Below are 13,699 nucleotides of genomic sequence, written 5' to 3' on the forward strand. Positions count from 1 at the left end.
CTATCACTGATGAGGTTACCTAGTTGGGTAATGAAACGTTTGCAAGAAAACAAGCAAGTTCAGAGAGCACCGAGGACCCCTCAGTGGTTAACCAGTTCAACAGTATGCTGGCTTTCAAATCTTCCGCTAATGAAAAGATTTGTTCTCATTTCCACGCCCCCCAAGTAGCTTCCTTTAAGGAGCTGCACCCCCACGTGCTAATTGAGAGAGGCCACGTTATTGATGCCAAATTTCACCCGTTAAAATTTCATCCAAGTGTTTCATTTGGAAAAACAGCACACCCTGTTCCCTCAAATCGAGTCCATTACCGGTAATCCTCCATTTACGGCCACAACTGCGCCCCAAATTTCCGGGGCTGAGCGAGACAGCTTGTTAAGTGAGTCTTGTCCTGTTTTACGATCTGTCCTGCCCCCGCTGTTAAGGGAATCGCTGCAGTTCTTAAGTTAGTAACCCAGCTGTTAAGTGAATCTGGCTTCCCTTTGTCAGAAGGCCGCAAAAGGGGATCATGTGACCCTGGGACACTGCAACTGTCGTGAGTACATGCCAGTTGCCGAGTGTCTGAATTTTGATCACAATTTTGAGGATGCTGCAAATGCTCATGAGTCTGAAAAACAGTCGTAACTCGTTTTTTTTCAGTGCTATTTTAGCTTTGTTCACTAAACTAATGGTTGTAAATTCAGGACTACCTATATCCGCTATCTGAGTGACGACCTCCGACCCTGATGGTTCCCAGAAGCAGCTCAGAGCAACTGAATATTGAGATGCTCGATCAAGAGACAATTATTATAGACTTTTACTTAGCTCTGGCCGTTTAAATCGCGGCCTATTCAATTAACTCCCCAAAGAGTCCTAAAAGTGTTTTTTGTTGCTTAATTAGACTCCTGAGGTGGAGCCGAGTTTTCCTTCCAGCATTAATCTGGCATTTTAATTTTTCTAAAACGGCTGAATCAGTTAGAGATGGTCTTGTTTTTTGGGTACAGAAGATATTGTAGACTTTTCCAGCGGATACCCTGAAGTCCTACACGCCTGGCAGGCGCTAAGCTAGGATAGACCAATATATATATATATATATTGGTTCTTGCATATTGCCATTAAGGTTATCAAGAGTGCGTACAGTGTGACTATGTGAGACAATCCCAGGAGCAAATACAGTAAACAGAGGTTTGTATTTAAATAGTGGTTTTATCTACAAAGAATATATACATACATAGTCAGACCTCAAACAAACACCAATCAGCAATTACAGTACCGAAGCACACATGGAGAGATACGCCCAAACAGGGCCTCTTCTTATTACAGGCTTTTAAAGTGATATCAGCCAAAAAACCTTGCTGACTCATTCCCAGCATTACATCATTGTAGCAGCTGGTCAGCTCTTAAATCATTATCTTGACAAAAGTCATTTTCTTTATTCTCCCATTATTTATTTTATTCATTAATTTTTATTGCAACTTTATTATTGTTATAAATAACTCAAGGTGGTGAACGCTCATAATGCTTCCTCCTCCTCTTATTTTCCTCACAACAGCAATTCTGTGAGGTGGGTTGTGATGAGGGAGGGAGTATTAGGCCCAAAGTCACCCAACCAGCTTTCATGCCTAAGGAGGGACTAGAATTCACTCTCTCCTGGTAATTGGTCCAAAACAATCTAGCTGGCTTTCATGCCTAAAATGGGACTAGAACTCACTCTCTCCTGGTAATTGGCCCAAAGTCACCCAGCTGGCTTTCATGCCTAAGAAAGGACTAGAACTCAGTCTCTCCTGGTAATTAGTTCAAAATCACCTAGCCAGCTTTCATGCCTAAGGTGGTACTAGAACTCACCGTCACCTGGCAACTGGCCCAAAATCACCCAGTTGGCTTTCATGCCTAAGGAAGGACTAGAACTCACTCTCTCCTGGTAATTGGCCCAAAATCACCTAGCTGGTTTTCATAGCCGAAAGTCAGCCAGCTGGCTTTCATGCCTAAGGCAGGACTACAACTCACTCTCTCCTGGTAATCGGCTCAAAATCCTCTAGCCGTCTTGCATGCCTAAAATGGGACTATAACTCACAGTCTCCTGGTGATTGGCCCAAAATCCTTACCTTTCAAAATCTTCATACAATGATTAGAGTTAACAAACTCAGAAATAACTTTCAGTGTTAGGGTCTTTTATTTATAACTTCTGTTCAAGAGAGACTTTATCCAGCTTTTTCTCTAAAGCAGGTGTCCCCAATCCCCAGCCCACGGATCACTACTCTGTCGTCAGCCATTCGGAATTGGGCCATGGAAACGGCGGGCGAGTACATGCATGCACATCCCCACTTGCGCAAGCAGCGGGCGAGCGTTCGAGCTCCATCTGCACGAGCGGCCTGCGCGCGTGCCTGCCGCTTGTGCAAACGGAGCTGTGTGCGCGCACATTTGCCGGCCGGTGGTGCGAAACCATAACCATCCTCTGCCCCCCCCCCCCGGCCAATCCGCAAAGCCGGAAAGTTTGGGGAACTCTGCTCTAAAGGTTGTCGTACCCCAGTTCAATGAAGAAAAACTTAAAAGATCTCACAGGAGGAAGCTATCAAAATAGGTTGGGTTTTACCTTGCAGGAGGGTGTAGTAGGCCCCCGATGCCGAAAGGTTGGTGGTGATGGTTACATCGTCCTTGCTGGAGGTCTCAATCTGGACGTGGACAGAGCTGTCCGTATCGCTCCGGAAAGTGGTGACTTGACCGGTTGGGAAAGTGATGTTAGTGAGGTGTCCAAAGCTGTCGTATCTGGAAAAGAAGGAGACGTATGAACATGAATTAAAGAGCGAGATAAACCGAGTGTCAGCATTGCAATGCTGGCACAGAGGGAGCAGAGGAGAGCGAAAGATAAACTCTGAGACTTTTGCCTGCTAAATCCCTTTGAAGCCCGGTTGTTGTGGAAATGAGGGGAGGGGGCACATTCCTGGGAAATGACGGGGAAAAGAAGCCTGAAAAATGACTTGGAAGACAGCCAATGAGAAGCAGAGATTTGGGGATCGGAAAGGGAGGGATTGGGAGGCAAAAGGTCAGTCTTGTCCGCGCGGAGTCATGATCTGGTGGCTGAGCTCAATTAAAGAAAGATTTCCTTAAAGATTGGCAGTTTGGAAATTCATTTAATTTTGAGATAGCACCGCAGTCTGACAGAGAAGGGTATTTCCTAGGCCCGTGATGGTGAAACTATGACACGTGTGCCAGAGGTGGCACGCAGAGCCCACTCTGTGGGCATGTGCACCATTGCCAGCAGCTCTTCTGGTTTTCGGCACCAGCCAGCTGGTCTTCGTGGGTGCCAGAGCACCAGAAAACGGCCTGAAAACGGCCAAAAACCAGGCCATTTCCGGGCCTTTTTTGGGCGGTTTATCGGCCAAAAAACGGCCAAAAAACAGGCATGTGTGCGCCGGCCAGCTGGTCTTGGGTTTCCGGTGCTCCGGCGCGTGCACATGCGTTCCGGTTTGGACATTCGGTTCCGAAAAGGTTCGCCATCACTGACCTAGGTCAAAGCACCAGATTTTCGGTCAAGGAAGCACGACATCCCACCGATTTAAAAATGAGTTCACTCTTGTTATGAAGTGTTATGACATTTCTAGTGTGTAGATTTCTAGTGTGGGGGACTTGTGCAATTTAAGGGGTGGCATTTCACCTATGCTGTGTGCCCGTGGCTTCCCTTGGTGGAGAAAGTTGCAGAGCGAGAGATTAATATTCCTTTTAACTGCTGTTTTTAATTAGATGCAGAATGAGGTGTAAAATGTTCCTGCTCAAACAGAAACTTCTTTACAATTGAAAAGGCAGCATAGAATGAAATCCTAAGTGTGGATGGGCTGTAGACATTCCTCTTGATCACCCAAGAAACTTCCTTCCTTTCCTCTCCTCTCCTCTCTCTCCCTTTTCTTTCCTCCTTTCCTTTCCTTTCCTTTCTCATTTCCTTTCCTTTCCTTTCTCCATTCCCCATTCCCTTTCCCCTTTTTCTTTCCTTTCCTTTCTCCTTTCCTTTTCCCTTTCCCCATTCCCTTTCCTTTCGCCTTTTCCCTCTCCTCTCCTCCTCTCCTCTCCTCTCCTCTCCTCTCCTCTCCTCTCCTCTCTTCTCTCCTTCCCTTCTCTTCCCTTCAAATCTGGGAAGCTGAACTCCACACATCTTCAAACTTAAAGTTGAATAATACAGCTCTAAAATTTCAGATCTTAATACCCAGGAAGATCATTACAAATCACTGTTTTTCTGACTACCTTCATGGAATACAGTTCCACAAGAGTGATGACAAGCCACAAAACCCTTTAAAAAAGGACACACAAGGCTACCATGGCATGTTATCATTTCTCCAACGGTCGAACAGAAGCTTCCGATTCAGACAAAATCCAGAAGAAAACATCAGCAAAACCATCGTGAAATGAAATCTTACAAATGCGGGACATCGCAAAACCGTCATTAAATACAGCCCAGTAGCTGAGTGCTTAAAACTGCAGTCTTGTGTGACCACAGAGATGGGTGTGTGTCAGTCTAGATGACCTCTGAGGGAACCCTTCCAGTTCCGACACAGGTAGTTCTCGACTTGCGACCACAACCGAATCTGAAATTTGTAAGTTGAGGACTCTCTGTATCCAATGTTCTGTTTTATGTTCCAAGTTTAAAAACATTGAGAAATACTTACTCGTAAAATGTGGTCCACCCATTTTCATTGCTCTTGGTAGCTAGGAGGCCCGAATTGCCATGGTAGGTCATCATGGCTATTTCTTGGCCCTGTGCTGTCACACTCTTGAGGGCGCTGTTGGTGCCCATTGTGAGCCAGTAGACCTGGCCATCTGGCACCACCAGCCACAGTGGCATCCCGGTCGAATCTCTCCGGATATTAACCAAATTTCCATTGTTGTCGGTCACGAGGGTGATGTCGCCATCTCCCGTGTAGGTGAAATTGTACAGGTAATCTCCGGTCGGGAGGCTCTGCGTGAAAACGTGCTTGCCGCTGGCATCAAACAGGTAGAGTTCCTGATCAATGGGCGAGGATAATTCATACAGGTTCTGGGTGTTCAGGAAAGGTTTATTTTTCCGGATAAAACGGATCCGGATGTTCCCAAGATCAGCCACGTACAACTCCCCATCAGCACACACCGCGAGGGAAGCCGGAACATTCAGCTTGGCGTCCTTGGCATACCCGTCGTCTCCGGAGAAGCAATCGCAGTTGGCGTCGTTCTTACAATCGCAGCCGCTGGGGGCTCCGGCGACCAGCGAAATTTCGCCGTTCGTGGTGACCTGTCGGATCCGGTTGATCTTCTTCTCGTCGGTCTCGGCGATGTACAAGACGCCGCTGTGTGAGACCGCCACCGCCGTGGCCGATTCCAACGTGGCATGAATGGCTACCTTGCTCAGAAGGAAGTGGTCAATCCCTGGGACTTGACAGTGCATTGGCCGGCCTGCCACGATGCGCACCTGGTGGTTTTCGGAGATCTGCAACACGACGTTGTTGTCCAGAACGTAGAGAGAATTGTCCATTGGGTTGACGGCCAGGTCGGTGGGCCACTCCAAACGAACCTGGCAAAACGAAAGGAAGAAAAGCAACGGGTGAGATAATTTCATTATTTTTCAGTTACTGGTAGTCCTCGACTTACGACAATAAGATCAAACAGTTTAAGGACCACTGCTCTAAAGTCATCCTGTCCAGATGTTCTATCTTCTGCCACAAAGAAGGGGGAGGGGGTGTCAGCTCATTCTCCAAAGTACCTGAAGGCAGGACAAGAAGCAATGGATGGAAATTAATCAAGGAGAGAACCAATCTAGAACTAAGGAGAAATTTCCTAACTGTTAGAACAATTAATCAGTCTTGGTCCCGAGCCAACTGAATGAGGATTTCCCCTTTAACCGGCCAATTAAGATGAAGTCTCTTTTGAATCAAACTCAGCTTCTGGGTCTTCATGAAGATACCTGCGCAGTTTCCTTGGCAACAACACATCATTGTGTTTTTCTGCGATAGTTTTCAACTTCCTTTGCCTTGAAAGCCAAATACGTTTTGTGGGGGGGAAAAAAACCCCTTCCTCTTTCTGTTCGCCCCCATGACATCATCCTGTCAAAGATATTCCTCTGGGTGGGGGTTTAAATCCAATCAAAATATGTTTGTGGCTTTTGTTTCTTTCACTTGTGGCTCGGCAACTGTTGCCTTCCAAGGAGAGCAATTATTAATTAACCCCATTATTCCATTTGGAGATATTCTACTTTTTAGCCAATGGAAAGTGAATTGCCCCACGCAAGCAGGAACATGTACCTTCTCTTGATCTTAAGAGCCTTGATAGTACAGTGGTCTAAGGCATCCTGTTATTAACACAGCTGCCTGCAATTACTTGCTGGTTCGAATCTCTCCAAGGCTCAAGGTTGACTCAGCCTTCCATCCTTTCTAAGGTAGGTGAAATGAGGACCCAGTTTGTGGGAGCAATAAGCTGACTTTGTAAAAATATACAAAAGGATGAAGGCTATTGCTTAATGCATTGTAAGCCGCCCTGAGTCTCCGGAGAAGGGCGGCATATAAATCAAATTAAAAATTTAAAAAAAAATTTCCAAACAAACTCAGGAGCCATTAAAGGCTTAAAAGGGTACGCTACAAATTGCTCCTTTCCCAGAACCCTTAATGGGTGAGTCAAGAGTACCGATGGAAGAGAAATATTTGTCACTCAGAGTTGGACTGTGTGGTCCTTGGTGCTCCGAGCTTGGGGGTTTTCTTGCAGAGGTTTCATTACCAAATGGTGCACTGATGATGTTACCTAGTTTGGTAATGAGATGCTCTGAGGTGGGTTGGCCTGAGAGAGAGAGTGACTGGCCCAAAGTCACCCAGCTGGCTTTCATGGCTAACATGGGACTAGAATTCACAATTTCTGCTGAGTAGCCCAGAGTCTATCATGTCTAAAGGTCGGACTAGAACTCGCCGTCTCTTGGTGATTAGCCCAAAATCACCCAGCTGGTTTTCATGGCTAAGATGAAACTAGAATTCACCGTCTCCTGCTGAGGTGCCCAAAGTTACCCAGATGGCTATCACGCCTAAGGCAGGACTAGAACTCACCACCTCCTGGTGATTGGCTCAGAATCACCCAGCTGACTATAAAGGTGGGACTAGAACTCATTGTCTCCTAGTGATTGGTTCAGAGTCACCCAGTTGGCTAATCCTGCTTAAGGTGGGACTAGAACTCAATGTCTCCTGGTGATCGGCCTAAAATCTCCTAGCCGGCTTTAATGTCTAAGACGGGACTTGAACTCATGATCTTCCACTTTCTATCCGCTGCTTTCAGTCCTCCACCAAAGTGGCTCTCATTTAATATTATAATGTTTAAGAAACTAAAATAAAATAATAAAAACAAAATGTAACTTGGCTGTATTCTTTAAGCCTTTCCCCCCCCCCACTCTTAACAACCCTGTAATCTCTTCCATCGGGATGGAGTCGGGCGTGACTGAATGGAGCTGAGCATTTACTGGCGGATCCCCTTCCTGACGCCTAACGTGGAGCTCACAGCAAATATTTTCTCTTTGCGCCCAGAGACAGAAATATCCGCCACTACCTAGGATTGAAATCACAGCCTCCTGATTTTGCGGCCTACTGTATTGGGTTAGAAAAACCCAGAGTGACCCCCAAAACAGACATTAACAAAATCCAGCATCCGAGCCTGCGTCAGCCTTCTCTAGGCAGATACGAGTTTGCGGATTCGGAATTAACAACTGTTTGCTTCAGAGTCTGCAAAGCAAGTGACCTTTGTAGCTCTGTCATTTTTATCGAGCTCGTAAATGGCAGGCAGTGGGGTAGCCGAGCAATCTTTTCAAATTAGAGGAAGAAAGAAAGGGAGAAGAATAAGGGCCAGGTGGACAAGAGAGAATTATATGGGTGGTTAAAAAAATAGGAAGGCTCCCCATTGGGTTCTATTGTGCCTAAGGAGCAGCATTCAAAAGAACCAGCCAATCACCGTTTCCAGCAGAACAAAGAATATTTCCTCAAACTATTTCAATAATAAGGTCAGGCATATTTGTATTTAGAAGTTACGGCTTCAGAATGGAATCCCAATTGCATATAATACCTGTCTTCAATTCCTAAACTTTAGGCAATCTCAGATATATGTCTGCCTTAGCCTGGAAATTCAGTTTTAAAATATATATATATATATATATATATATATATACATGTATATTTTAAAAAGCTGTCTTCAACAGTGGGAGTTTAAAAAGCTCAGTGTGACAACACTCTCTCGCAATCCATTTGCAATCAAATGCAATTCAGAATCCGCCATTTTCCTGCTGTTGATAATTCGGGCAACCATTTGAGGGATATTAAATTGAACTCGTACCCCCAAACCCACGGTGTCTTCGACACAAAAGCAAAATTGCATTCATTGTGAGCCCATGAAGTGTACCAGTAAATAAAACCAGGGGAAAAAAAAAAATTGAACTGGAACGTGGGGCAATGTATACTTATAATATATCCACATTTGAATTTGTATTTCAGAATAGAATAGAATTCTTTATCGGCCAAGTGTGATTGGACACACAAGGAATTTGTCTCCGGTGAATAACCTCTCAGTGTACATGCAAAACAACAGAGTGATCAGTTATAGATTGTAAATCATATTTAACAAGAATAACAGAGCTGGAAGGGACTTTGGAGGTCTTCTAGTCCAACCCTCTGCTCAGGCAGGAAACCCTATACCATTTCAGATAAATAGTTGTCCAATCTCTTCTTAAAAATATCCAGTGATGCAGCATTTACAACTTCTGGAGGCCAGTTGTTCCACTGATTAATTGTTCTCACTGTCAGGAAATTTCTCCTTAGTTCTAGGCTGCTTCTCTCCTTGATTAGTTTCCACCCGTTGCTTCTTGTCCTGCCCTCAGGTGCTTTGGAGAATAGGTTGACTCCTGAGGGGCTCCTACAAAGACGAGTCGGTCAAAATATTTTCCAAAGCCCCAAAAGACAAAGCAGGAAGCAATGGATGGAGGCTAACCAACGAGAGAAGCAACCTAGAACTAAGGAGAAATCTCCGGACTGTTTGAACAATTAATCAGTGGAACAACTTGCCTCCAGATGTTATGGTGCTCCAACACTGGAATGGTACAGGGTTTCCTCCCTGAGCAGAGGGGTGGACTAGAAGATCTCCAAGGTCCCTTCAAACTCTGGAAGGGACGTTGGATAACAATCTGTTTATTTTCTTTTGGGCTTTTTGATTGTCTCTTTTGAAAGGTATGTAGCTGTTGTTTATCTCAATGTGTCTGTTGATGGCCGAGACTGAAGAGACTGGACAGCCATTTGTCTGGACTGGTAGGGTCTCCTGCTTGAGAAGGGTTTTTTTTTTTTTTTTTGCTTTAATTTATATGCCGCCCTTCTCCGGAGACTCAGGGCGGCTTACAGTGCGTTAAGCAATAGTCTTCATACTTTTGTATATTATATAGTCAGCTTATTGCCCCCACAATCTGGGTCCTCATTTTACCTACCTTTGAAAGGATGGAAAGCTGAGTCAACCTTGAGCCTGGTGAGATTTGAACTTGCAGTAATTGCAAGCAGCAGATGTTAATAACAGTGCTTTAGTCCACTGTACTACAGGCTCTTCTAGGGTTTGACTAGAAGATCTCCAAGGTTCCTTTCTTTTTTAAAAAATTTTTTTTTTATTTATAACACAACACAATATAACAAACACATAACCCAAAACACATAATATAAATTCCTTTTTTACAACTGTTTTGTAACGGTCATCTTCTAGTATTTACATCTTCCCCCCATTTCCCCTTATACTGTACTTTTCCTTCTGGTCCCTTTTTCTCTTATTTACATTATAATTCCTAACAATCATGATATTAATTTTGTACATTTTATACATTGTCCTATAAATCTTTTACATTTATGATTTCTCCCCTTTCATTATTGTTCACTATTTCTAATCTCCAGCCAGTTGTACCATTTGCTCCATATTACATAGTATTCTGTATCTTCCTTTTCCCAAGGTCCTTTTCAATATTGTTAGTGAATCTGACTTTCCCATTGACTTTGCTTGTCAAAACTGCGAGGACTGGTCGTAAGTCACTTCTTTCCGTGCTGTTGTTCCTTTGAACAGTTGGTAAATGAATGGCTGAGAGTTGAGGACCAGTGGTGGGTTCCTCCCGGTTCGGTCCGGTTCGGCCGACCCGGTAGCGGTGACGATATGACGTCACCGAACCGGTTCTTCCCCCCCCCGCCCTCCCACCCCCTACCCACGTTATTCTTACCTTTTATTTGGCCCCACCCCCAATCTATTGCTGCCTCCTGAGTCCCAGCTGATGACTAGAGGGAAAAAAACTGTTTAAACTCTTGCCGCAGGGCTTCAAAGGGCCGCCCTACAGCTGATCAGTGTTAAAAGCAAACAAATGAGTCGGGTCGTAAGTGCGAGGATTGGTCATAAATGTGAGGACCTTCCAGAAATGACTCTGACCAGCTAGCCACGCCCACCTAGTCACATGACCTTCAAGCCACACCCGCAAAATAAGCCACGCCCACAGAACTGGTAGTAAAAAAATTTAGAACCCACCCCTGTTGAGGACCTGGTGTAAAGAAAGCTACTCTGTCAAAGCCAGGTATTGTGTATTCCAAAAGATAATGTTGGTTTAGATGTGACCAGGAGAATAAGAAAAGATAGCTAGTCACTGTATCCCAATCTTGAAAGAACAGGTCAAATAATGCCAGGAATCAGAGGAAAAATCATCGAAAGATTTATGCAGAGAAAGTTGATAATTCAGTTGATAGGGTGAAGTACCAGGCAGTATGTCTCATGGGTGCTTTTTAAAAAGGCAAGCGGACTTTGTTTTTCCTTGAAGACGTTTCGCTTGTCATCCAAGAAGCTTCCTCAGTTCTGACTGAAGCTTCTTGGACGAGAAGCGAAATGTCTTCAAGGAAAAGACAAAGAAAGTCCAGTTGTCTTTTTAAAAAAAGCACCTTGGGGACAACCATGACCTGGATGACTGAGAATCTCCACAGACATGTACCAAGCAGTAGAAAATATAATTCATTGAAAAGAGACATTTCTGTTCTGACCTAGGCTTCCTTAGAAAGTATACAGCACAATCTTAGTCGTGGCAAACCTCTTTTATTCATACGGCTGTGAATTATTGTCATTCCCAGTCAGAAAGGCTTCTCAGTCTTCCAAGGGAGTGTTTACAAACACCCACCTTATCTCCCTTGGAATGCTGCCAGAGAACTAATTGCCACATGCAGGGCGAGGCCCAACTTAGCACAGAATCAAACAGAACTTTCCCAAAGCTTTTACCGACCAGATGAACTAATTGCTTCCTGCAAAAGCTCACGTCCCATTTGCTTCTCTTTTATGTCTTATGGGAGGGGCCAATCATCTCCAAGCCTTACTCCCAAGTCGACCCTGTTTTCTTAATTGTTCCTGTCTTCTAGCAGCTCTGCACATGCGCACACTGGGAACAGGCTCCCGCTGTTCTTCTGCCTCGCTGATTTCAGACTCCAGAGACTACGGAGGCAGCACAGAACTATCAGATGGCCTTGGCCCCCTCTCTGCCTCCGATGCAGAGCCCTCATCAGAGGCTTCCCCAGACTGCAGAACTGGCCCATGTTGCTCCCCAACCTCCTCACTGTCCAAATCTGTTGGCCGCTGGCGGGCCACAACAATTTCCACCATGAGAAGGAACACAGAAGGGAAAAAAGAGGATACAGGGGGGAAAAAAATGATAACATGAGATACCTGTACCTACCTGGGAGATATCCATGACTGAATCACAGCTCAGAGGTCTGGTGGACGTCAGGTCATTAGAACCGAGGACCGTTGAGATGATTCCATTTTGGTCCACACGTCGGATCATCGTACCATCCACAAAATAAATAAACCCAAACTTGTCCACTGTGATGCCTGTGACAAGGAAACAAACTCAAGTTAACAACTTAAGTCAAGCAATGCTTGCATATTAAAATGTTTCTGTTGGGTCTTGGTGCTCTCTGAGCTTGGCTGTGTTTCTGCAGACGTTTCATGACCCAACTAGGTAACATCATCAGTGTAGCAGGGAGTGGGGTTCGCTCTCTGGTTATATATACTGGGTTGTCTTGTCAGCGTTGTGGTTCCTTGATTAGCCTGCTGTTTACTGTTTGTTTGTTAAGTAATACCCAATTAAGGAGCTACCAACTTCAATAAAGTGGGTGTCATGATCCGGACTAATGAACCCAAGCAAATCAGAACTCTTAGGCCAAGCTCTTCCTTTAAGAACTTCTTTATTGGGTACATCCTTTTGGCACGATCAAATGGCAAACCAACTCTAAATGTTTCTCCTGGTTTCAATATAATTAAAATAGGCCAATTAGGTTAACTGGTGGGCTCTCCTCCCTGTCTCTATCCACCACCTGCAGAGATGACCTTGGTTCTCAAGAGAAAGTTCTGTGTTTTGTCTAGCATTTCATCCTCCTTGCCGTTCCCCACTCCGTGTGGCAACTGAGGAATAGAAAAATGGCTTCTGCCAGGTTCGATTCAAAGATGACGGTAAGTTGTTTATAATCAGGGAGCCACTGCAGTAAATTGGCATTGTCGTTTAGCTATCTCATTCTAAAAAAGAGGACCTGACTTGGGGCATTCACATTGTAGCACTGGTCAAAAGGGCCCAGCAGAGATTATACTACCTGAGACTTCTCCGGAAACAACAACTAATGAGAAACTGCTGGAGACCTTCTAAGCTGCACCATAGAGAGTATTTCAACTTAATGCACCTGTGTATGGTTTGCCAATTGCACAGTGACAGATAGGACAGAGCTCCAGAGGGTTAACGTCATTGCCCAGAGGATCATTGGCTGCCCTCTCCCCTCCTTGGAAGAGCTTTATAGTTCCCGCTGCCTTAAAAAAGTTCAAAACATTCTTAAAAGATCCATCTCATCCTGGGCACCCTTTTTTTTTTTGAACTATTACCATCTGGCAGACGGTACAGGATCATAAAAACAAGGACAAATAAGCTTCTATCCCAGGGCAATAACCATATTGAATTCTACGGTATAGTGCAACATTGGGTTTTCAATTTCAATTATATAGAATGTAAAGGATGTATGCTTGTGCTTTTATTTTTACAGTTATAATGTACACTGAAGACGGCATTTAATTTCGCTGTAACATGTGCAACGACAATAAAGTAAACTAAACTAAACTAAAAAGGAGAATATTTGTAAGTCGTGAGGTTTGCATGCTGGCATCATGGCACATATGGCACACCCTACTGAAATCCAATTTTTTTTTTTACTACTGGTTCTGTGGGCGTGGCTTGGTGGGCATGGCAGGGGAAGGATACTGCAAAATCTCCATTCCCACCCCACTCCAGGGGAAGGATATTGCAAAATCTCCACTTCTTCCCTACTCCTGGGGGAAGGATACTGCAAAATCTCCATTCCCACCCCATTCCAGGGGAAGGATATTGCAAAATCTCTATTCCCTCCCCATTCCTGGGGGAAGGATACTGCAAAATCTCCATTCCCACCTCACTCCTGGGGGGAAGGATATTGCAAAATCTCCATTCCCACCCCACTCCTGGGGGAAGAATACTGCAAAATCTCCATTCCCACCCCACTCCTGGGGGAAGAATGCTGCAAAATCTCCATTCCCACCCCACTCCTGGGGGAAGGATACTGCAAAATCTCCATTCCCACCTCACTCCTGGGGGAAGGATACTGCAAAATCTCCATTCCCACCCCACTCGGCGGCCAGCCAGAGGTGGTATTTGCCGGTTCTCCGA

At 44.9% G+C, this 13,699-nt stretch overlaps 1 protein-coding gene across 13 annotated transcripts in view; it reads right to left on the reverse strand.

The window, feature by feature from the left end:
* The window catches only part of TENM4 (teneurin transmembrane protein 4), a 626,114-nt gene that overhangs the window by 17,176 nt on the left and 595,239 nt on the right, over positions 1-13,699 (reverse strand). For all 13 annotated transcript variants that reach the window (XM_087895779.1, XM_087895778.1, XM_087895780.1 and 10 more), the window contains 3 exons: positions 11,690-11,844; positions 4,635-5,512; positions 2,570-2,742 (listed from right to left, as the gene is read on the reverse strand). In XM_087895779.1, the coding sequence (XP_087751905.1) occupies positions 2,570-2,742; positions 4,635-5,512; positions 11,690-11,844 (1,206 nt within the window). The remainder of the gene's footprint in view (positions 1-2,569; positions 2,743-4,634; positions 5,513-11,689; positions 11,845-13,699) is intronic.

Source organism: Pantherophis guttatus, chromosome 5, assembly GCF_059756535.1.
Source record: "Pantherophis guttatus breed Tessera chromosome 5, ASM5975653v1, whole genome shotgun sequence".
Lineage (NCBI taxonomy): Eukaryota > Metazoa > Chordata > Lepidosauria > Squamata > Colubridae > Pantherophis > Pantherophis guttatus.